At 41.4% G+C, this 25968-nt stretch overlaps 2 protein-coding genes and 1 long non-coding RNA gene across 3 annotated transcripts in view; 2 read left to right on the plus strand and 1 right to left on the minus strand.

Annotated features, from left to right (window-relative positions):
• Nucleotides 1–3527, minus strand: part of LOC143373514 (methyl farnesoate epoxidase) — a 65318-nt gene extending 61791 nt beyond the window's left edge. The window contains exon 1 of the mRNA XM_076820865.1: nucleotides 1808–3527. The gene's annotated coding sequence lies outside the window, so the exon portion shown is untranslated. The remainder of the gene's footprint in view (nucleotides 1–1807) is intronic.
• LOC143373659 (uncharacterized) lies at nucleotides 2834–7318 on the plus strand. Its single transcript, XR_013086499.1, has 3 exons — nucleotides 2834–2974; nucleotides 3729–3874; nucleotides 4479–7318. It is a non-coding gene; the product is annotated as an uncharacterized LOC143373659 (long non-coding RNA).
• Nucleotides 7319–14612: 7294 nt separating this feature from the next.
• On the plus strand, nucleotides 14613–24001 carry LOC143373566 (retinoid-inducible serine carboxypeptidase). Its single transcript, XM_076820965.1, has 9 exons — nucleotides 14613–14747; nucleotides 17654–17883; nucleotides 18426–18656; nucleotides 19336–19446; nucleotides 19528–19762; nucleotides 21247–21402; nucleotides 21484–21561; nucleotides 22410–22564; nucleotides 23774–24001. Exons 1-9 carry the CDS (start codon nucleotides 14690–14692, stop codon nucleotides 23828–23830), a joined length of 1311 nt encoding a protein of 436 aa, XP_076677080.1. The 5' UTR covers nucleotides 14613–14689; the 3' UTR covers nucleotides 23831–24001.
• The last annotated feature ends 1967 nt before the right edge of the window (nucleotides 24002–25968 follow it).

Consider the following 25968-nt stretch of genomic DNA (forward strand, 5'->3'; position numbering starts at 1 on the left):
ACCGACGCAGACTGTTTATATAAAAAGAGAACGATATATTTTCCCTATGCTAGACGCGTGAACCTATTACGAACGCGTAATGTCGCTTATGATCGACAAGGAGGCCTCCAATCGCCGTCAAACGCCGCGGACCGAGCAGCCCGGTGAAAGTGACTTTTAGCTAATCCTGTTTTTAACGACCACCTAACGTCATTCCACGAAAAAAAAGTGTTTTACATGGAGCATCTAAGAGATCTTTCTCTCGAACAGGCATTTTCATCGCAACACTTTTGGAAAGGAATTCCATACTTTCTATTTATAGACCAACGACTTTGCAAAAACCATCTTACCTTGCAATTCGATGATCTTTTACGAAATGCCTCAAAACAATCACGAAAGCTTATCTGAAACTACTTTCCTGACAGGAATTAGAAAAATTAAAATGGAAAATTGTATACTGAACCCATTACCGGCCAAACAATAAAATAAAAACCTGCCCTAATCGAAAATAATTAAAATTTAATATTGCGTTTATGGGTTAATGATTAATAACCTCCAAATATGCACTTCTTAAGTCTCCTCTTCCTTTTCTCTAAATTGCAGCAATTTTTACGCAAGGAAATTTTCCTTTCAAAAGGAAATTCCATTAGAATGTTAAGTTCCGGCATATTTATAACGGTGTCAGATTATTTATTGCACATATATAAGCATTTACAGTGGCAGCCGTAATAGAAGCATTTAGTGCTGCGGAGAAAGAAGATCAGCAGAACGGTGGCCACCACAGGATGCTCACTTTCCTTCCGCGTTCGTGTAGCAATAATCAAGTCGTGTGATTCGCACGATGAGAAACAAGTGAGGTTAATTTGGCGGACACGTACACGCGCGCTTTTTGCAGGTAGTTGTGAATCAGGTTAGAATGACAAACTTTGTTTCCTGAGCTAAGAGCAGTGGACAGTGAAGTAGCTTATCTAACCAGGAACTCGGAACAAGGGGATTAAAACGATTGCTGGGTTTCGATTTTCTATGCATTAGCAGTTTCTGCGGGCGATTCTGCTGGCACGTTGCGCAACCTATCGGCCTGCTAGTTGCGTACACGCATGCCCAAGTCCCTAGCATTTTTAACACGATTGCACGGCTTCTGACACGCTTTCTGTCTCCACCCCTCGACTATAAAGACGAAGCCTTCGGATCCATACGCATTGTTATTATTGTTATGGACTCTCTCACGAGCTTCAGGCAGTGGCGGACTCAGGAGCTTTCCTTGGAGGGGGTAAAATATGTAAAAGTACATAAATACATTTTTTAATCTTCTTTTACAAGATTTAAAATTTGCTTGTGATTTATATTTTAATATCTCTATCTGATACTATAACCTAAATAATTATACTTACATTAATTATTTATACAGAATAGTTCGCAGTGTCATAATATTTTTCTATTTTATTACTCTTGGGGGGGCGATCACCCCTATCGCCCCCCTCTAGATCCGCTCTTGGCTTCAGCTCGGTGTATTGAAAATATATAGTGGGCTTATTGATCAAGCTATCATCTTCGAAAATTATCTATCGTTGCAGCCAATGGGCATATCAGATAATTATTCAGAACCACTATAAATGAGTGCTGCCTTCTCACACGTTCTATTATTACACATCGTATTTGTTAATTGATTTAATAAACATCAGGCGTAAATTAAAACAAATAAAAATAAAAAACCTTTGGCTATTCCGTTTTTGTAATATAATCCTGAATATTCCTGAAATTTCTCACTTCTCTTTAGACTCTATAAGAAAAGTAGGAAAAAGAAAGGGAAAGTTGATAAAGGACTCACGTTCCACGTTGACGAATCCCTCCAGTGTTGCGAGGTTCAAGCAATCAGTACACATCGTGTTCGACATCCTATTAGCTCAGTTGACATTTATTTATGTTCACTGGAGAATTATGGGTGTTCACTCACAACATGTTACTGTTTCGTTTGTAATGTCACGTTTCCACTAATTTCTTAACGAAGCTTTAGGTGACAGTCGGTTCCTTTCTGCAGTAAATAACACTATCCAACACGATTTCGGTTCTACATTATCCACTGGGTAATTCTTGTAGGGATTTTCGTCCTGAATACGAATCGGGATAGCATTTTCGGGCTAGCTAAACAATTTTCGTAAAAATGGAAAAAATATTACATAGAAACCATTCAGAACATTCAAATTTAATAACTATATACACTGATATATTCAGGAAACATCTCCTCTGTCTTTTGAGACTAAGTTAAACTTTCTAACGTTCTAAGTTTTCACGTAATACCTCATTTTTGCCCAAAATCGTGTGTTTATACAAAAGCTCGTGTTTTTCAAAAACTGAGGGTGATACAGCAATTCTGCTCGCGGATTCGTGTTCAGGGCGAAAATCTCTACAAGAATCACCCAGTGGATATTGCGGAACAGAAAAAAGTTTCATTTTGATGGCTGTGTAATGTACACTGATTCGGAAGTACGTACACACGGCAAGTATGCATGCACCAAGGAAAGTAAGGTTAATTTTGAACAGCTGGGAAGACGAAGCTGGACAGCAAAGCAAAATCAGTAAAGTAGAGAATTCGTGGACAGCTTCGGATTAACATCCAGAACGATATCAAACCTCAGGCGGAGAGACGTTTCTACGTGCATTAATGAGACGCGTTTGCTTGAGAGTCTAATTGTCTTCCGGCACGGCGAGCTGTGTGTCGCGATTTCAGCGGCGATAAAGCGAACTATGGTGGTCAAGCTGGTAATTCTCACTGAAACCCTAAGTGATCGTTAGTAGAGAAATATTCACGGCGACACCTCTTCCGGCTTACCGTTTCCGAGGCGGCAGTTATTACGCCTGTTCGACGATCCATCGTGAAAACGACGAAATACCTTCGCAACTAGCAATGTAATTACTCCGCGGAGATAATTCGCAGTGCGTTGAAATAATTGAACGCCTGGCATCGACTATTATTCCCTTATCTCGCGCTGCAAGAGTAAGTACAAATGATCCGATCGCTACCGCGTATCGTAATTACTGTCCAAGGAATATCGACCGTCTAAATATTTATTTCCCCGTTTATCGTGCACGAAGCGACGCGGTTAGAACAATAATTCTTACAGTACAAACTGTAAACTGTATAACCGAAGCTTTTGTTTCTTTGGAGGCGTGTCTGTGGAAATATACGATCGCGATCTGTTCCATGCTATTCGTCTGCGGGAATAAACCGACGGGTCATTAAAATCCGCCAAAAATACACGACCGATGCTGTTCGTAGTTTCCAGTATTAAGTCGGGCCGTCGAAATATCCGTCTAACGAGTTCACCGGAAGTCGATGCGATCGGATGTCCACGGGTTATTCACGAATCCCGCAGAATCAGCGTCACGTGTTTTTACGGTGTTGCGTAATTGTTACGGATCTTTAGCAGGCCCGCGCGCGAAAACGTATTAGAAACTTGCCGGCGCTGCTTTGCACGCAACAAGGATACGACAGTGAGGCCCGAGCAGCGCGTTCCGTGATTTTAGATTTGTTCGGACACCGCGGCGGCAGCGTGAGCTGAAAGACGATCGAACTGAAGTTGCCACATTCTCTCCTCGTCCTTCCTCGAGGATTCGATTCGATACTCTAAATCACGGGGAAGCATCTCGCGGTGCATTTTGAATTTTCAGGCAACTGGCAACGAGAATTTCAGCCACCTCTGATGTTTAAATATCGGAGTCTAATTCAATTTCTGTTATTTTTATTTTAGATTCCTAGAAGTATTGACACTTCTATATCGGCATTTTCTTACTTCCGTTGCGCAATCTGGTGGCGAAAATTGAAGCAGTCTAATCGAGTTAGCTGTCACATGTAATTGGCAGTATTGGGAATTTCGACTGTTTGATGATCGATTGTGTAAGATTTAACGGACTATTTAACGACGAAAACATTATTGCACTGTTTCGATACTCGCGTGACAACAGTCCTGTAACGCGATTCACCCGATTACAGAGGTTACTTTAGTAGATGGCGCTCTCACAGTATTTCCCAATACATATAGATATATGTATATGAAAATCACAGGCAATGGATCGTAAATTATCCAATCTTCAGCTTGCATTCAGAATATTTATGTACTGTTATATTTGCTGCTATTATTATTCCTATGATTTTTCATATCTACCTAGTTTGTCACTATCATTAACGGTTCTTTTGCGCTCACTTCTCTGCTTTTCTTTTAATCACATTACTTTCGTACTTTCTAATTATTTGTTCTATGCTTGTGTGACTGCGATCTTTATAACAAAGGGTTAACCCCGTCGATACATACTGAAATAAATATAAATACATATAAATATTTACGAAAGCAGACCGCGACTAGAATTTTTATAACGGAGCAGGCATTTCCACATTTACGTACCTAGAAATAACAATATGGGGGAACGAGTTTAGAACGAACGTGATCATTTAAATATGAAAGAAATCGGTCAAAGTACTGACACGTTTCGTGTTATTACAGGAACGACAGACGAGTTCGGCTGCCGCGTAGTTGCGTGGAACAAAGTAAGAAGATCTTGCACGCGTTACGTAAAGCACCACAAGCGGAATAGTTTTGGAAAGCGCGCAACGCGGAATCCGTGTCCAGCTGCATTTCGAAAGCGTGCAGGAGGGAGATGCTAAAGTTCAAGTGCGCGCAACAATCGGCACGTGACGTCGAGTTCCCCCTTACTCTCGTCAGCCGAGGTTGTTCCACGAATCTCGAATTCCGCTGGAGGGGAACTTTAAGAGCCCAGGCATTTCATCTGGCCCGTGAGAATAAACAGAAGCCAGAATATTTTATAAAATATCCAAAGGCAATTCCATTGTACATCGACGATAGATCCATCGCGATCCACGCGGCGGGGCCTCATCCTTTCCATAATTTCAATTCACTGCGCACCGTGCGACCGCAATTAATCTCCCTCGGCAATATACATACAATATCGCGTCTCGCCCTTGCTCTCACCCTTAATTCGATTCTGAAAGGATCGGCGCTTACGCTCGACGGCCGCGGAAGACGCGGGGGCCCACCTCCCCGCGATCCTCGATCGCCCGCGTCTCATTATCGCCCGTCCCCTCGTTATCCTCGATCGTCGCATCCTGCCAGCTATTATTCCCATCGTCTTCGTTACTCGAACTCATCCGAACGGAACGCCGATCGATCTTTCTAATTGCGCCTCGCCACCGTCGCCGATACCTAATTGCCTTCGCCAATGGGCCCGCGTTACGTCGCCCCCTCCCCCCCTCCACCTTCCCCTCCGCCGCTTTCCACGCTGCCCCTCTCGGCGTCGGTTCCTTTGAGGCTCCGACGTATTAGCCACGGATCTGTTAACCGCGGAATTATATATTTACGCCGTCGATAGAACTTTCACGGCAAGCGACGGGTTGCGCAACGCCCCGATTCTTTGTCCAGCGATGACATAAAGCTAGAGATGAAATTGTTTGCTCCTTCCCGAGGAGAGTCCGCGCGGGGACTTGTGTAATGGCAATCGCTTTGCATTTGGAGGGGTAGCCGCGGTGGCTGGGCTCCGAAAATTTATTAGAGGGTATTATTCGAGGAGAGTTGTTTCGCAGCGGTTGTCTTATGGGTTCGGTGAAATTAATCGCTGTGGGCTGTGGATGATCGAGCGGGTCTTGGAAGACCGTGGCAGTCTTTCGTAGAGATCGCTCGCGCAAGATGGGAGATTAGAGATCGATTGTACGATTTTGAATGGACTCGTGTTTCGAGCGGAGAAGGCTCCCGCCGATGGTAGAGACTGAACGAGAGTCGAGTATAATAGACGGATAGTGGGTGAATGGGAAGGTGGCTATTGAGATTCTGTGGCAGCGAATGAAAATACACTAGTACGGAGGTGACAAATGGCCAGTGGATAAAGAAGCGAGCACAATTGGACAAGAGCAAACATAGGCGGACAGAGGTGTATTGACGATCAGATTACACCGAATAGTTCACATCTATTAGAATTCGGTGCTCGGGACACCTTGCCAGGAATGTCCGACTTTCCACGTTTCGTGCGTCCTTAAGGGGTTATGCCTAGTCAGGCGGTCGAAAAGAGGCGAATATTTGTGAATTTTTTTTGAAGAAGCGGAAGCGTATATTTTTACAGAACTTTTTGCGCTTAAAAGAGCAACGTTTAAAGAATATTTCGTAATTTTTTCGTGGAAAAATATTTACGTTTGTAATAAAATAACATGCGACATCCAAGAAGCATTTTTAAAAATTTGGTTTTGCGGTGAGCACTGCCATTCGGAACCAGGTTATTTAAAATCAAACTGCAAAAAAGATTTCGTTAGTATATTAATGTATCCTCAGGTTGACGGAGAGAATTTTCCGAAATATTAAGTTAAAACAAAATCGCGGCTATTTAAAGTTGAAATCCTGATTTTTTCCTGCAAAAATTACGCGAAAAAATTTTTCAATTTGCGGTATACGAAAGGTGGTGTACACTTATATAGTTTATCAAAAAAATATGGAATTTCATTTCGGACCTGCTGTTCTATAGTTACACGATCGACCAGCTCGCGTGGGGGTCTAGAAGATTAATTAATATATAAAATTTATGGATGTTTTTCTATTTATTTTTTTTCTGTATTGTCTCTTAAGACAGCGTACTAAAGGTAGGAAATAAAAATTTCTATGAAAAAACTGTAAATTATTCCTGGAAAGAAATTCTTAAAAACGGCTTACTTTTCCGCCCGCCACGGTGGTGGCCCCCCTCAACGATTCGCGCGCTCAATTACGATCACCCGACTCTTCCTTCGCCGCATCGATTACGTTTAATGGCACCGTTGGCAAGAAAACCCCGTAACGAGTACGTGACGAAGCGTCGAAGCGTTTGCATCGCTAACCGTGAATACCAATTACAGAAATCACGTAATCTACCGTTGCTAGCGCGTGAAAGCGCGGCCTGCACGATCGGTCTATATCATCTTGCAAATATCAACGGCGAAACGTGATAAAACGCGCGAACGAGGCATTGGCAAATCGAGTTAGATGAGTGATAGTCGATTGAACTGCACAGAACCGTAGACAGCCACTTTGCGCACATGTATTTCTAGGCGTCTGTCCTTTGAGGACTATTCTACTGTGCTTTGTGGAGATAGTGACCAACCTGGGACTGAAAAGGGGATAGGCATGCACAGCGATGTCCACGAGAGTATAAAACACCCAAATGTGTTTCTTATCATTTAATACACGATGGCACTTGTTTGGCCACATTTCTAAATTGTGACGCACCCGGAGGGAGAGCAGGGTCCGGGCAAGGGGTCCTGGCACCCGCCCAAAGAAAAAGGAGATTAATGTAACCGCGACTGAGTGGATTCAAGAGCTCTGTAAAAAGAAAACTGGATTTTATTCTTTAAATAAATTTTCATAATCACTTACTGAATTTTATTTAATGTGCATTGAAAATATTTGCATCCGTTCAACTCGGCTCCCCCCAAGATTAAATCCTGAGTGGACCACAATTCCTAATTCCTACAGATTCTAAGGCTTAAAGTATTATTAAGTGGATGCGAAAATTTGTCTGCTCATTGTTAAGCGCTGTTAGGTGTAAGGAAATTTCTTTTTTAACTATACTTACCTGTACCTTTACCAGAAATATGGCCAGTGAATATGGTTAAGTGGCTTCGATTACAAAAACGTGTAGTATATTTTTACTTCTAATAACACAGTTTGGCTCAATAATGCGAAGGAACTTTTGCAGTGACCTAGTAATATTTAAAAAAGTATGCTGAATACACCTCTGAGCCCCTGACTTAATTAAGTCAACAGTGGGACGTTCGAGGATGCAAATTTACCCTGCAATATTTTAAAAAAAAATGATATATTATTTCGCGTCTTCTTAGGTTTCATTTATTTATCTCTGGAGCATAATTTTTTGAAAAATGATTATTGTACTCTGGATTAGGATTAGAAGCGTTAGGGTTGCTGGAACCAACTTGCCGAGGTACCTATTTATTAAGAATTCATTAAGATTTGAACGAAGGAGATGCGGATGTGGAAGGATTGAAACGACATCTTCCTTCGTCCACTGTTTTATTACCACCATTTCGCTCCCTATGCGGCGAACATTGAGAAACAGTGTTTTCAATCGCGCCCCCTCGACGAATGCTCAACCGATGACGCTGTCACTTTCTCCTTCGTAACTATTCTTCACTTTCAACGTACGGTACGCATTTGCACGCGCGATAGAGAGCATTTCTCCGCCGCTAAGTATCAATTTATACGAATCCATTCGATCTAATCGCGATACAGATTATCGTTAATCTGGATCGTTACGGTGGCTCTGCTCGGGGAGAAAATTACTGCACGCGGCTTTTATCTAACAAGGAAGATTAACCGGGCGCTTGAGCTCCTGATTCCTTATTAATTATCGTCGAGATAATCAGCAGGCGGGAACGAGACCAGTTCGTTCACGTGCGTTCCCTGGACGTGTATCTTTGAGTCGTTTGAAGTCCAGTTTGCATGTAAATAAGTAAATAAGCACAGTCACGTGTGTACGAAACTCCATTTTTTAATTATTCAACTAAACAGAGTGACGAAAGAATTCATAAATAGAATGCATAGATTAAAAGATTGAACAGTGGTGATTTCAACGAGTGGCATGGAGCCAATGCTGCGACAGAAATCGTAATAATAAAAATAAAGGAAGCAGGTTGTTGCAATTTTAAGTTTCTGTAATTTTAAAGTCCGGGATCCACTAAAACATAATTTTCATCCTATAGAAAATTATCATTCCCACGTCTACTTTTTAAATTTATATTTTTTTCATATTTTCATATTTTCAAATTTCATATTTTTATTTCTTCGAGTGATGCAGGATTTAACAAATAATTTTTTCTTTGAAATAGTAGCGACATAAAGAAATAGTATTTCAAATATATATTTTAATACTCACTCGTACAAATACTACCTATTTTGAAATGAGTATTTCATTGAAATATAAGAAAATAGTATTTTAAATATTCACTGACTGACTGACAACAACAACAAAAATATGTTTATATACATACCTACGTTCAGAAATACTTGCGAGAAATATTTACCCGAATATATGTAACTAGCTTTACTATTCGGCTTCGCCAGAAATTTAGATTCTGATTTAAAAAAAAATGTTTGTTTATTTATTTTTTCAGTGAAAATAGTCACATTCATTTGGATTAGCTAGAAATAATGAGCTGGGACACATTTCGTGACCCCAGAGTTTACCGTTCGAAAGTTTTTAGGCGACAGACAAACACAAACACTTTCTGCTTTATAATATTAAGACCTGCTGAAGGAAACGAGCGACTTTTGGGAGATATGTTCAGTTTTGAAATTTATATCTCCTACTTTCGATCCCCTATTTCGTATATTCCAATCCGAGTGTATTAAAAAATTCTGAAACTTTGTGAATATGTAGGCGATTTCCTCCTGATTACAGCGAAATTTTTATTTGCTGCCTAAATTCGCTCGAAGGGGGTGAAATTAACCCCTGAAAATTCGGCCGATTTTGTCCTATAACTCACGAACTGTAAGAGATAGAATAAAAGTTTCAAGTTAAAAATTACTTCTTTTAATTAGATCTACCCCTTGGCGAAGAAATTATTTTAGAGTTCACGAGTTATGACACAAAATCAGGGAATAGCCGATTTTTCAGGGGTTAATTTCACCCCCTTCGAGTGAATTTGAGCAGCAAACAAAGATTTCGCTGTAATCAGGAGGAAATCGCCTACATATTCACAAAGTTTCAGAATTTTTGGAATTTTTGAGTTCGGAATCTTCCCTTGTTAGTAAATAGTATTTGCTAACGATTTAAGCATTTAATGAAATAGCATTCTCAAATATTGTTTAATATAAACATTAAATGAAATAGTATTTTCAAACAGTATTTGCTTATGTAAATATTTCAGTTTTCAGTATTTCGCCTCGAACTCTTTCAAATCTTCCCCGGGCCTGTTTATAACTCCACAGACAAACACTAATTCAAGCTATAAGTATAGTCTCACCAATAAATCTTCGATATTCCTGCCAAGTCATCAACCCTCTGCGCACCAAGCCCAGACCTGGCACCAGGCAGCGCCTAAAAATGTCGTAATTCCTCTTTCGAATTCTATTTTACCGGATCCCGAGTCTCGGGGATCGTGCATTGAATTCCTCGCTTTCACTTTTCTTCGATGGCGTAGAAATTCAGGGACAATCCAAGACAAATGCTAAGACGCACGAAACATCTGAAACGAAAGGAAAGGAAGCCTGGAGGCATCTCCCGATTGCCGGACGAAGCGGCGAACTAATTACCTCGCGCGAAATAGGAAGGGAGATTGCGTTCGAAGATGCTGCGACGAGGAATAGTTCCTTCAACGGCTGGGCCTCGCTTCGTCGACTTCGTAACGGGACGATTGCGCAATCTGTTACACCGCCCGCGCGTGCCTGTGAAACAAAAGGACGAATGCTCGAATCCCCGTAATCCAGTGGAGACTTTGGACAGCAGAGTGGATATTAAAAATCTGGAGTTGCAGTGGATGGGAGAGGTCGTCGAACGTTGGAGAGCATTCGCAATACTTGCGATTGCGACTTTCCTCTCTGGTGCTCGTCGAGGACACGGGGGTGGGTTCTTGGGAATTTTTTACGAAATTTCGCGAACACCGTGCAATCTCGCGAGTATCCTGCGATTTCTCTTTTAAAGGGGTTCAAGGATAATAAGAAACGAGATTCGATTAAGGAGGGTATCACTTAAGGGGTCCTTCCACTGTAACGCCCTAGAAAATGACCGTTGTTTGGAACTTTGTTTTGTCACGAAAAGAATGTGTTTACTGACAAGGGAAGATCCCGAATCTGGAAATTCAAAAAATTCTGAAACTTTGTGAATATGTAGGGGATTTCCTCCTGATTACAACGGAATTTTTGGTTGCTGCCCCAAATTCACTCGAAGGGGGTGAAATTAAATTCGTGGAAATTCGGCTATTTTCCGATTTTGTGTTATAACTCGCGAAATGTAGGAGATAGAAAAAAAGTTTCAAGGCAACAGTTACTTCTTTTAATTAGATCTATTATTTGGTAAAAAAATTATTTTACAGTTCACGAGTTATAACAGAAAATCGGAAAATAACCGGATTTTCAGGGGTCAATTACACCCCCTTAGAGTAAATTTGGGCAGCAAATAAAAATTGCGTTGTAATCAGGGGGATTTTTCCCTACATATTCATGAAGCTTCAGAATTTTTTTAATTTCCGGGTTCGGGATGTTCCCTTGTAAGTTGATTTTTGTTCTATTTATTGATACGTGTTTTGGGAATGCAATGGGATTAAAAAAATCATGGATAAACTTCAAGGCCTCTAGAATGAATTCCAATAGTGTTTTTATTGAAACTTTACCACAGTTTTTGTAAAAAAATTCTAGATTACCATATTTCGAGGGAAAGCGAAGAAAATCTTTAGAAAATTGTAACTTTTACAAACTTCAATATTGGAAGCTACAAATCTACAGAGTTTTTGCTCGGATATAATATATTGAGAATAAAAATAGTTGGTAAGTCGGCTCTGGAGAAATGTATTTATTTTGCAGGTAGGCTGTTTCGGTAATTGAAAAAAAATCAGAGAACGATATATTCCACGAATATTCAAGATATTCTACGTATTGGAAAACGTGCAGAGCGTCGAAATCAGCTTGTGGGTGGCTCACACCCAGAGTGTCACGGTGTTGAAGCGCTCAGCTTTGGGCCCGTCTGCTTGGGAAAAATTGCGCCCCGTTTGTTCAGACAGGGAAAAGGGAACGAAATTTCACCAACGCCTGGACGAACGTGCTAATTGGTGCGTTTGTCTCGTCCACTTTCGCAGTCGCCGTTGCCCCTTAGTGGCGGCCGAGACGCTTGGATGGGCCAGAGGAAGATTGCCGGGAGATAATGATGAAGTGAAAACGCACCTTTCGCAATTATTCCCAAATACGTTTCCCCCTTTCGCGTCTACAATTCGGCCGTAAGTCGGTCACCGGTCGGAAGGGGCCAGCTGTCGCGAGTATGCAAATGACGAAGAAAATGACAGTAAGATTGATTTACTCGGATACGTGGAAGAATTCGGCAGGCCCCTCAGAAACGACAGCCTGTCTGATAACTAATTCCTATCGAATGCCTGGACCCATCTGGCCTCGGCATTTCTCCCGTTTTTTTGGGGGGGGGGAGGGGGGAGAAAAAGGGAAAGATACAGGACGAGTTGAAAGGCAGAGAAAAGCTGTCTTCCTGGTGAAGTGGTAATTATGATTATTCCTGTAAGGAATACGGTTAACAGAGTTGGACATTACTCGAATAAAAATCCGTTTTATTCGAAATTTTAATTCGAAGATTATTCAGATTTTTTATTCTCACTGGAGAAAAATTTATTCGAGTAATGCCCAACACTGGCGTTTCTCTTATAATGCTCGCAAGTACGAACACATAACGCCTTCTTTCCAACGTTCTGGCTGGTTAAGATGAAGCAGAGATGGATCCTCCATCCCTGCTGTCTTGTCTGTAAGATACTTGCAACAGGTACGCCGAGGTATCTGTATGATCTGAATCGCTCCAATTTGTCCACGCGCTCTAGCGGCTCTATGACAACGAGACGCTGTTTTGATTTGTCTGTGCCTCACCATCGCTCTTGGAAATTCACTGCGGCCTTCCCCTACATAGCTTCCTATTGTTATAACTGGAGATTGCAAAATTACCGAATTTTTCAATTACCGGTAATTCGGTAAAATTTTAATCAAAACCGGTTCACCGATAATTCACCGGTATTTTTTAAGGTATTGAAAATATAAGAGTAAACATTCCAAAAAAAAAACTGTTTTTGAACTCTAATCGAGCATTGTAAAAAATATATGGAAATAAAACTATTCTGAACATAAAATATAAAATGATGTAACACAGAATAGATATAGAATAAGGTCGAGAATCGCTGATTTCGGGAATTTTCGCGATTCTCGGCCTTATTCTGCGATCTTTAAACGTCTGTAGCTCGGAGCAACGTTAACCGATTTTGATGAAATTTTAGGCACGTATACAACTTACTTCAATCTACAAACGGGTTTTTTGAATTTTCATTACAGGCTCACAGAAAAAAGTTAAAAAAACGACGTTTACAATTTTTTTTTTCTTTTCCGACCAAATGCATTTTTTTTCAAAACGGCGAAACACGTCACTTAGCAAACTAATCCTTCTAGCTTCTAAAAAAATCTCGTGTCGTTTGGACCGATTCTAAAAAAGTTATGCGATTTTAAAAACCGTCCAAATACTTTTTTTACTCACTGTATATATATTTTTTGTACTGTATACAGGCTAACTATAGCTGACTGTCTCTTACTTAGTTATATGCTTCTTTGTATCTAAAGGGTGCGTCCCGTTAAACTAATAAATAAAAAATAAAAAAAATAAAATTATTATATTAACAACCTTTGTAACTACTATCTGGGGAAAATTGACGCGCGAAGAGGCGCGCGACGATTATTTATCACGGCTTCGTGGAAAGATTAAAGTTACTACTCACGGTACATAAGAAACTTGTGCAGCAGAGAAGTCGGGGACTGATTAAGAAGCCGCGGGTACTTGATCGATGCTCCCTGCTTGAATTCCTCGAGATAGAGCATCGCAGGCTCGATAATTAATTTCCAGCGAACCACCGAATACTATAAGATCCTTATCACTTAATTAAAACAATCGAGCCGATACCTAATAAACGATCGTCACCTAGGTGTCTATAATCATGCTAATAAATATGCAGATGCGAAGAAACTCCAGCTTAAAAAGTCCGTAAAAATTCCGCGAGAATTCCATCGAAGTTGCATTGCGAAGAATCCAACACGCTTTCATCGAAGGACCTCTCAGAGAAAGGAGATCCCGTCGACGAGTGCTTCTCTACAGCCAGTGAATCACCGATTATGGCACTCCGGATTTCACGGGCACGGCGTCGGTATCTGTCCGTCCATCTCGGAAGATTCCGCGTCCATCTACATTCCAGAGCCGTGGCACAGAAACGGGGTTCCTGCTTCCATACACTTTATAGCCAGAATCAGACGATTACGTAAGCGGCACCCGAGACCGAGGTGGCGTCCCCGGTTCCGTCGCCTCCGAGCTCCCCTCAAACTTGACCCGCCGATTTCACAATTTCGACCGGGCACGTATGGCCGATCTGCTGCTCGTCACGATCGATCATCGCCCCGCGAAGGTGTCTCGTCCATGTAAATTGCAGCGGCAGCGATTTGTCAACTTCGCTGGCCCCGGGGGATGAATTATTTATCGCTCGCGCCCTAAACCATCGAGGAGCATCGCGCTGATTAATTCGCCGACGAAGAATACGCCCCGCTGCTCCTCGCCCGAGAAAGTGACACTTTTTTTGTTGACCCGGCTAGGTATTTTCGAAAGCGAGCTTCGAGTCCCCGAAGGAAGAAAGAAGAACGGCTAAAAGATACGAGTTATCTCGACCGGCGGAGAGGAGGGATCGGTTCTATCGAAGATAACGTTCCGTTGCGGCTGATTGTTTTCTAAAGTCCCTCCCGTGGAAAGGGAATAAGAAACAATCACAATCGTTAGTGCGCTCCGATTGGAACACCCAAAAATTTAGAAATCTCGATGAGACCGATCGAGCCGATTGTGTATCTAATCGGCCGCTCGCTAATGGTTGATAAGCGATAGAATAGCGTTCTGGTTGTTTAGTCGAAGACTAGCTGTTACGCGGCGGACAATGGCAGGTTTGCCTGTGCTTTTGCTGGCGACGCTTTGCCTCGCGTCGGGGACGCTAGGTGAGCATAATTTCGCTGGCTAAATATTGCCTCGAGTCGTTGAGTTTCGGCTCATAGGATCAGGGAATAAGATCGCGGAATAATTAGCGTGAATTCTAGTCAGTGGGTAATAAGGGTGGAAATTTCAACCGAGGGCGAAACTTGGGGCTGGAATTTCTGGGCAGGTAACAGCCGAGCTGCGTTGCTTCTTTATTCTTACAAGGGGAGGACACCATGTGGTAGACACGGATTTTTATGAGCCTTGGCACGATGGATCTATATCGAAAATAAGTAAATAGGTGTGCGAGCGTTTCAGCCAATAAGCTTTAATAATAGAGATATTAAAAATTTTATAGTGGCCGTGGAGTTTTGGAGGGTAAAAATCCCACGCTACCCTGGCGCCCCCGGGGGATTCCCCTCTGAAGGAGTTCGGGTGCCTTTTGAAGATTTTCCCAAGTTAAAAAAAATTTATAAAAATAATTATTTGTTAAAAAAAATTATAGTTTTTTTTTTTAAATTTATAAAGTTTTTTTTTAACGTGGAGATATCTTGAAAAGGCACCCCAACACCTCGAGAAGGGAATCTTCTGCGGGCGCCAGGGTAGTGTGCGATTTTTACCCACTAAAACCCCACGGCCACTATGAAATTTTTAATAATTTACAAGTAAATATCTCTATTATTAAGCCCCTTTGGCAGAAACGCTCGGACACCTAATTACTTATTTATATACACAAAATCGGTGTCTACCACATGGTATCCTCCCCTTGTTAGTTTAAGAAGGCTGACAGGGGAAGATCACACCCCGGAAATTCAGAAACTTATGAAACTTTGAGGATACGTGGAGGTTTATATAGATATTTATTACGCAATTTTTTTACCGCCCAAATTCACTCCAAGGTGGTGAAATTGACCTCTGAAAATCCGGGTATCTTCCGATTTTGTGTTTTAACTGGAGAACTGGAAGTTACCGAGTGATAGCTTTAATTAAGGAGTTACACGTAGTCGGGCGCCCGAAAGGAGGCGATTTTTTTTTAGAAAAACGGAAGCATATATTTTTATACAACTTTTTTTACGTAAAAGAGCGACATTTAACGAACATTTGGTAATTTTTTCGTGGAAAAATATTTACGTTTATAATAAAATAACAACCGACATCCAAGAAGCATTTTTAAAAATTTGCTTCTGCGGTGAGCACTGCCATTCGAAACCAGATTATCTAAAATTAAAAAACAAAAAAGATTTCGTTAGTATATTAATGTATACTCTGATTAACGGAGGAAATTTTCGAAATATTCATTTAAAACAAAATGGCTCGGCTGTTTAAAGTTCAATTTCAGATTTTTGCGCGAAAAAAACGGCTGTTTTTCGTTGATAAAATCGAAACTATACCTTGAAAAAAAAATCCTCCCGACATTCGGTAGATTTTTATATAAAAAATAAGTCCACTAAATTTCAGAAAGTTTGGTGTAGTGTATTTTTGATGACGTTGTATTTTTATTATAAACGTAAAATTTTTCTACAAAAAAATTACCAAATGTTCTTTAAACGTTGCTCTTTTAAATGCAGAAAGTTCTGTAAAAATATACGCTTTCGCTTCTTCAAAAAAAATTCACAAACATTCGCCTCTTTTCGGCCTGCTGAGTAGGTACAACCCCTTAAAAGAAGTAACTTTTGTCTGAAAACTTTTTTTCTATCTCTTACAGTTCGCGCGTTATAACACAAGATCGGTAAATAGCTGGATTTTCGGGGGTAAATTTCACCCCCTTAGAGTGATTTTGGACAGAAAAAAATTGCGTAAAAAATTGCGCTATATATCTTCTGCGTATCCCGAAAGTTTCATAATTTTTCCTTGTTAGTTTAAGACTGAGGAATATAGGTAGGCACCTACTTACTGTGTTTTATGTTAATGATGAAGTCTTCTGCTGGGAGTCGTTTTTGTAGAAATTTGGCAGCTAAGGAACGGTCTTAACGGTGCTTAACGGTGATCTTAACGGAATAATTTCTTATTCCTCGACTCTCGTTTGCCTGTCTTAAAACGTCGCAAATATACATAGGCGTCCGAGTTAAACTAGAATCGCTCAAGCTACCCGTGTTCGGAGAGCCAATCTTCAATCCACCGTCAATCTCGATGTGTACCATTATCGACGAAGGCACTCACGAGTGAAACTCCACGCATCGTTCGAGTCACCTTAATCTCTAATCAACTACAATACCGAATGAAACCTAATCAACATTTTACCGCCAGCTTCATCTGTTCTTTCGATTTTCTGCAGAAGACTCTGTTAATTTATTCGAAAAGCTCGGGAAGATAAATAGCCCAAAGAAAATATAAATTTCACGAGTCAACGGTAATTTCTAAATGACACTGATTAATATTCTTTGAGGAATATTATATTATAGGAATAAGAATAATTAAATATATTATAGGAGTAAGAATAATTAAATCTTAATATATAAAGCAGAAAGTGTTTCTGTGTTTGTCTGTCGCCTAAAAACTTTCGAACAGTAAACTCTGAGGTCACGAAGTGTGTCCCAGCTGATTATGCCTAGCTAATCCAGCTGAATGTGACTATTTTCACAAGAAATAAGTAAATAAAAAATTCTTTTCTTTTATAAAATCAGAATCCCGGGCAGAGCCGAGTTGTAAAGCTAGTATACTATAAGAAGGAATAATATAATATAATTATATTATATAATATAATTCTTATTCCTTAAATATATTACTATTTCTTAATATAATAATATATATATAATATAATTATATTATATTATATAATATAATTATATTATATATATATTATTATTATATTAAGAAATAGTAATATATTTAAGGAATAAGAAGTCCTCGAATAAGTTAAACCACAAAGCTATGAACTTCAACCAAAGTAGCGCTGCTAGATGAACCAATTGCGCTTTTTACCCAACAGCCAGGAAAGGGTTTGGTCCTGGTGAACAAGAATGGGGGCACGTGAAGGTACGTCCGGACGGGAACATGTTCTGGTGGCTTTACTACACCACCGCGAACGTTTCCTCGTACTACGAAAAGCCGCTGATCATCTGGCTTCAAGGCGGACCGGGCGGATCCTCCACCTCGTTCGGGAACTTCGAGGAACTTGGCCCCCTCGACGTCAACTTGACACCAAGGAATTACTCTTGGGTAGGAAGATCATACAACCATTACGTGAATCGATAAAATGCTTAATCCTACCAATTTCTCTATCCGATCCTCTCTATCTAATTGCTTCTTGATTAAGCTTCATTTATCTTAGCGACACGAATCTCGATATCGTTGTTGACAAACTCCACTCAAGATTCCAGATCTGAAATTAGATTTGGTGTCTGGTGCAGACTAATCAGATTTATCCACTCTATTTTTAGTAAATCTTTTTCTGTAATGGGCACAGTGGCTATGGCAGAGAGGGGTGAGATCGAAATGGCACCCCTTAGTGGATTGATTGCTTGGTCTCTTTACTTTCAATAGATATTTGTCTGCCTTCGTGTATTTTCTTATTAAGGGGTTGCATCTGTTCAGGCGGCCGAAAAGAGGCGAATGTTTGTGAATTCTTTCTGAAGAAGCGGACGCGTATATTTTTACAAAACCTTTTGCGTTTAAAAGAGCGACATTTAAAGAAGTCCTTCCTCTTCCCTTAAAATATTTGTTCAAGGGTTGATGTTAAAGTTTAGATGATTTCTCCACAGGTGAAGGATTACAATGTCCTCTTCATCGACAACCCAGTCGGCACAGGCTTCAGTTACACCACGTCAATATTAGGATACACGACGACCAACGCTCAAATCGCTAACGATCTACTGCAATGCATGAGAGGCTTCCTGAAGGCATTGCCGAGATTCGCTAACGTCCCTATATACATCACAACCGAATCATACGGAGGGAAAATGGGCGCTGAGTTCGCTCTCGTTTGGTACAAGGTGAAACTCTTCGTATTTCACTGTACTCCGTTTAATCCATCTAATTTATCAATTTCGCTCGCAAGGGGATCTATATTGAAAATAAGTAAATAGGTGTCAGAGCGTTTCTGCCATTGGGCCTTAATAGTAGAGATATTTACATGGAAATTATTAAAAATTTCATAGTGGCCGTGGGGTTTTAGTGGGTAAAAATCCCACGCTACCCTAGCGCCCCCGGGGGATCCCCTCTGAAGGAGTCGGGGTGCATTTTAAAGATTTCCTCAAGTTAAAAAAAAATTATAAAAAAATATAATTTATAAAAAAAATTTATTAAATTTTTTTTAACGTGGAGACATCTTCAAAAGACACCCCCACGCCTCCAGAAGGGAATCTTCTGCGGGCGCCAGGGTAGTGTGGGATTTTTACCCACTGAAACCTCACGGCCACTATGAAATTTTTAATAATTTACATGTAAATATCTGTATTATTAAGGCCTACTGGCTGAAACGCTCGGACACCTATTTACTTATTTTTAATACAGATCCATCGTGCCAAGGCTCATCAAAATCCGTGTCTACCACATGGTGTCCTCCCCTTGTCAGAGCAGAATATATCAATACATTGTTTCATGAAATGCCAGTATAGAATTCAACGCTTAGCAAGATATCGTCGAGTAACTATCTGCTTACTGTAAAATCAGGCGCAGAAGGCAGGCACTATCAATAGCAACCTGAGAGGCGTCGCTCTGGGTGACGCCTGGATCTCTCCCATTGATTCCGTGATGACTTGGGCCCCATTTTTACTAGCCACGGTGAGATTTACAGCTAGACACATTTATTCCTTATTTTTATACCACAGAACGTTGATACATACAGGGGAGGTCTCTTTTTAGGGCATGGTCGACACTGCTGGTTACAATAAAATCCAGGATGCTGCGCAGAAGACGCAGACCGCTGTCAAAGCTGGAGATTGGCTGACCTCCACCACTTTATGGGGTTACACCGAAAATGTCATCGCCAAGGTCACCAATAACGTCGACTTCTATAACATTTTGACGAAAATTAAAAGCGGACGAATGTCCTATTCTCTTGCCGGCAAATTTGGCCCGAAACCCTCGCTCTATAACGGTACCCTCGCATCTTAAAATTACCCGAGCATTCCGATTATTTTTTAAACTGCGCAGGTTTGCAGGTGGGGGCTCAATAAAAGTATCAGGCAATTTTTTGTGTATGCCCATTTTCGGTTCTTCGGAGAGAAAACATTAATGTGTGATTTTCTACATTCCTGTACAGTATTTCTTCGTTAACGGCTCGCTGGTCGGGACCGGCGTTGAGCCCATATCGTGAACAGAGCCCTAATTCCAAGCGTTCGTTTCTCGCTTCTTTTTGGCTGAAGGGAGGGGCCAGATGGAACACTGCGTGCGCGGCGAGCGTGCGCGATGGTCGCAAGCGCTTACCGTGAGCACGAAAACCGCTTCGCAAAATCTTGACGCAGGCCCGGCTCACGATAAGCGCTCGCGAAGGACAGAGTGTCAGGTGTCCGAAAGACGAAGCGAGACAAAACATCAACGCGTCGTCTGTCTGTACTGTCCTCCCCCGCTTTCAGTGCCTCTCCGAGGCACCAAACCGAGCCCTTAACGAGGAAATACTGTATATATACCTTGAAAACTATAGTAGGCGTAACAAAATTATTAGAATGAAAACTTAAGGGCTTTTTATGCTCTATAAAACTGTGCAATCAAATTGTTGAAAACTTGTAGTTTAAACAAAAAGGCGTTCCCTAATGCAATTTTAAACAATTCGATGGCATAGCTGTATAGAGCATGAAAAATCATGAACTTTTCATTGTAATAATTTTTTTATATCTACTATAGTTTTCAAGATATAGGTACTATTGCCAGATGAGAAGAAACAAGACTACCACCCAAGCTGAAATGTCAGAAGGGCAAGGGGAATCGCCCGCTCGCTCCACCTTATCCCCTACAAGAAGTCCTACTCTTCGGTTCTTAAGGTACGTGTCCACTTGAGAGAACTCGCGCAAGTTACTCTCGATAGTTACTCTGAAATTGTGTGTCAACTTGAGAGCAATTTCGAAAATTTTTACTCTCAGGTAGGCGATAGAAAACTCGCCGAGAGCTTACTATCCGATAGAACTCTCAGAACCGTGTCCACTAGAAATTGGTCTGCGCTTACTCTCTGCGGTTTCTCTCAGTTTCTTTTAAGCTACAAACGAAGTGAGACCGTGATTATGGATGTGCAAAAACATAGTGCTTCGATTATTGCTTATAATATTTTAAAAAAGAGAAAGAAGCAACGTAGAAAGAGAAATTGCTGGGTGGATGAAATGAAATAGTTATAAAAAATAAATAAATGACGTACATTAAATGTGAAATTTCAGCTTGGCGGTAGTCTTGCTTCTTCTCATCTCGCAATAGTACAGGAATGTAGGAAATCATACATCATTGTTTTCACCCTGCAGAACCGAAAGTGGGTACAAACGAAAAATTGCCTGATACTTATATCGAGGTCCTCTATAAACCTGGGCGGTTTAAAAAAAAATCAGAATGGTCCCTTTTTTTCTTCTGTTTGTAACACACGTTTCGTAAATGCAGAAAACTCGATTGGCACTCAGGACGACGTTGAGCTGGGTAACTTGATGAACGGTCCTGTGAAGAAAGCGCTGGGGTTGTCGGTGAAACACAACGAACAGGCCAATAAAGTCTTCGACATGTTGCGGACGGATTTCATGAGACCCGTTATCGACAAAGGTATCGCATTTGAACAATTCGTTGGGAAACAAGGGAATTAACTTGAAATCTCGTCGATCAATCTCGTACGTCGTTTGTTAGTGGAGCTCCTGCTGAACCAGACTGATCTGAAAGTGGTGGTGCTCACTGGCCAATTGGACCTGATCGTGGACACTCCAGGTTCGTGTGACGCGATTAAAGTGCTTGCTCTCGCATTGTGTTATTTGCTTTTGAGGCACCCAGGGGACAACAGACGCATGCCACCGTTTTATGATTTTAGAGGGTAGCAAGTTGAAGGGAGAAAGCTCGTTTTCATAACAAATGTGGTAGGAAACTGTAATTATATTAAACGGTACTTGAATTAGCTGGTAAATGACAACTATTGTCTTTTAGCTGGAAAATTAATTTTATTAGCTCACGCGTCCCCAAGGAGCCAAGGAACCTTCTCCACTCCGTAGGCATTTGTTTAGTCTCAGCGTGAAGAAAATTTAATTATTACGCTACAATGCGCAAACGAATTAATTGTACAATGCAGCGAAAATTTATGCATATGTGGCATGTGCCTGTTTCCCACTGACAATGTGCTCCTCCAGTTGCGTGCCCACTGTTTTACTAGTGGCGTACGAACTTTAGAAAAAGTACATCCTCTCAAGTATATCAAAGAAATTACAGCAGACGTGGATTCATATACATTTCATTCTCTAATTCTGGGATGCAGAATACGCCTGTGAACTTTCAATCATTGCACCCCCTTTGCTCTGCATCTATTTGTTTTGCTCTTCTTCGGCATTCGCTGACAGTAAATGTCATCGTTAAGAGGACACTTGCTCCTCCATCGATTCCTCCAGCCTGCTCAACTCTAAGTGCATTCTTTCTCCGGCTTTGCAATGCAAACCGAGTTGATTCATGATGTAACGAAAAGCAGGGGACCTGCCTAGGTTCAGCCGCTGCATCTCGCAATGTCTGTGGAAATGGCACAGCTATTAATTTTTTATTAATTATTGTTTTTCGTTCTTGCGACGTCTTAGGTACCCTCCAATGGGTCGAGAAGATGAAGTGGAAGAACGCTGCTGCCTGGCTAAACTCCAGCAGGCTTCCGTTGACCTCCAATGGCATCGTCGAGGGCTACGTGAAGTCCTATAGCAATTTCTCCGTGTACTGGGTCAACAGGGCTGGACACATGGTGAGCAATTTACATTTATTCGATGTTTCCATGGTCAGAACTAAATCGTCCAAATGGATAGCTTACCCCTCGAGCGGGCGCGCTTTGTGAACTCCGTTCACCGATCTGCGTATTTCCTTCATTAGGTCTCGGTTAGGCCTAATGACCTAGAGGGGTGTTTCAAGAACCCTATGATGCTTGTGCCAGTTGATTTTCATTTTTGATGTGAAAAATGTTTTACATATACTATTTTTGTGCTTTTAAATGCATTTACTGCATTTTTGGATACATTGCTAATATTTTCCCATCACATTTAATTTAAGTTACCACCGTCAACAGAGAAACCGTTGCTGACGTGTAATATATAAGGGGGCTAAAATGATTATTTGCAACTGATGAACTGGGTTCACACGCGCCTGCTCGTGGACCTCTCATTGGCGCGCCCGCCCGAGGGTTAAGGGGTCATGCTCAGTCAGGAGGCCGAAAGAAAGGGTGGTCTTTTTGGAAATTTTTTACTCAAAAGCTATAACATATTTCTTAAAAAAAAAATTCCCTTTAAGGATTGCATCTAGTACTGTGCATCGTAATTTTTTTATTTAAAAATATTTATCAATGACTGAGTTATTCTCCATCACTCGAAGGTTCTCTAAAAAAAAGGCTTCTGCGGTGACCACTGCTGCTCAAAAGTCGATCTAAAATAAAAAATTCAAAAGAATTTACTTATTCTATTATATTATCTAGTATTTGAACGAAGGATTTTTATCCGATGCTTAGTTTTCATGATAAAATTTTAAACTTTTACTTTAAACATCAGCCATTTTTTCCCAAATTAATATTTCGAAAAATCCTTCGTTCAAATACTAGATAATATAATATAATAAGTAAATTCTTTTGAAGTGGTCACCGCAGAAACCCTTTTTTTAGAGAACCTTCGAGTGATGGACAATAACTTAGTTATTGATAAATATTTTTAAATAAAAAAATTACAATGCACGGTACTAGATGCAATCCATAAAAGGAAAAAGGATTTTTTGAGAAATGTGTTATAGCTTTTGAGTAAAAAATTTCCAAAGACCACCCTTTTTTCGGCCTCCTGACTGAGCATGACCCCTTAAAAAACAGACACTGCGGACCACCAGTAACCACTTCGAGCCCTCTATAACAAATTCGTAGAATTTGTGTGTCTAAAAGTTGCTGACTTTTCAAACCAGAATTCTGCTCCTTGTACAGGTACCAAAGGACAATCCTGCAGCAATGGCGCAGATACTGAAGAAACTAACTACCTAACAGCCAAATTAAAAGGCTGGACGAACCAAGACTCGACACCAAATTGTATATTCGCGAACAGTTTTAACGTAAAGTGAACATTCATCCCCGATTTCTGACAATAGTTCCCGATTCTGTATATCTTCTGTAATGTTACAAAATAATGCGAGAGCCACGAGTTTGCTATTAAAACCTCTACTAATTTGGCAACAGTGTAACCGAGTCTACAAGGAGTAGAGGTGGTCCCTTAAAAAAAAATATGTTCCCGAAAACTCCAAGAATGGTCACGCCACCGCGGCAACGCGCCTTAGAACATAGGCGGACTCAGGAGCCTTTCTTGGAGAGGGCGAAATATGTAAAAGTACATAAGTACATTTTTGAATAATTAAATAATTAAATTCACAATAATTATTTATACAGAATAATACACAATGTCGAAATATTTTTCTATTTTATTACTCTTTAGGGGGCGATCGCCCCTATCGCCCCCTCTGGATCCGCCCCTGCTTTAGAATCGAATAAACAGCATTTTCGCCGTGTTCTTTCTTGAATCGCTGTATGCCCGAAAGGTAAACAAGGGCGCCACGAAGAGGATTTTCTAATCCGTCGATTCTATTGCGACTTTCTCTTGATTTCTCGATGTTTCACCGCTGGTTTGGATTGTTTGCAATTACTCTCCCGCCGGCTAGTCGTAGACAGTTCAAGTCGCGCTTGGATCACATATTTTTCTCTGAAATTCAAGGTGACCGTAGTCGAAAGTATGTGGTATTATTTACTCGGTGGGCTCCGCCAAGGTCGGGGGCCACTGCGTACGCGCGAGTGGCGGAACTCGGGCCAAACGGGTCGATTACGTTCAGCTGGTGGCGTACTCCTCGTTAGTTCCGAGAAAATTCGATTTTACGAGGCAGGTCCGTTTGTTTTTCGCGATCTAGTCGCGCCGTTCCCTCGGTTTACGCGAGGCTTGCGGCGCGAACTTTCCCACAGTCGTAAAGCCCGTCGCAAAAGCCGGCGGCGGCCGGTTCCACCGGCAGACGCCCGCCGATTTTGTCAATAAGGAGCGATTGTTTGGATTCGGGCGGATACGGGGCAGTTAAAACGAAACGATCCGCAAACAGGACCGCCTGCGCTCACGAGGCGGTTCGCCAGGGAGATGAAGAGGGAAGAAGAGGCTTCTGCGGTTTCCTGGCCTCGTAAATGAAACACCGAGGAAGCCTCGCCTTGCACGGGGCGACGCAAGCTCGGCAGCCCCGTTACTTTTTCTCATCTAACGAGTGGAGGCTGTGTCTCTCTTGACCCAAGAGTAACGCTGCTGCGTGCGATAGTAAATAGTAATGAAGAAAACTTCAGAACCCTAAGAGATAAATTGCTGCAAGTTAGTTGCCGTGGGTCAAAAAAGACCCAGACACCAGCTTCTGTGTGGCGATATAAAAGTCCTCTTTCCGAGGGTTAAATAGGGGATTTTGGAATTTAGTATAAAATTGTAGAGTAGTTTAAAAATTAATAATTCAATTAATGTTGGTCTGGAATTACGGATCTTTTACTTCACACCGGTTTGACGAAGGCAATTAGTGCTCCCTCTTGTTTGCAGTCGCGTAGGGAAAACAATCGCGTGGAGTCGATCAAGGGCTGGTGTGGTAAAGACACGTGTTTCCTGGAAAGATCAACAGAAGATCGGAATCGTTCAAGTACGATCAACTTTCTTGCCGAGGAAAATTATTTTTACCATCTGCTCGGCCTTCTGTCAATGTTTTTCTTAGTTATACCCTACTCCCGGATGATTTAGGGAACGCGAAACAGGAGGCAGCAGGATTAACGCCTCGAAGACAGTTCTGGCTGTTTTCCGACGAGCATTCCGAGGACGTTCCGTCCACAAAAACCACTCCCGGCAAAATACGCGGACGGCGAAGGCTAATCCGTCGGTTCCTTCCGCCCGTCAGATCCGCGGTGATTTGTTTCTTAATATTTCAGGATGAAAGCGAGCCCGAAGGACTGCACCAGAAACGGTGCCTAAACAAATAACCGACGTCCCTTCCACCGATTTCCTCGCCTCTCCCCGTCGCCGCGGTCCGCGTCTTCAAAAGCTCCGACCTCGTGCGTTTCGAAAACAGATCCGAAGCTGGGAGCGGCTGACAGCAGTGGGGGCGGTAGCTGAAACCCTA

The sequence above is a fragment of the Andrena cerasifolii genome, chromosome 1 (assembly GCF_050908995.1).
Source record: "Andrena cerasifolii isolate SP2316 chromosome 1, iyAndCera1_principal, whole genome shotgun sequence".
NCBI lineage: Eukaryota > Metazoa > Arthropoda > Insecta > Hymenoptera > Andrenidae > Andrena > Andrena cerasifolii.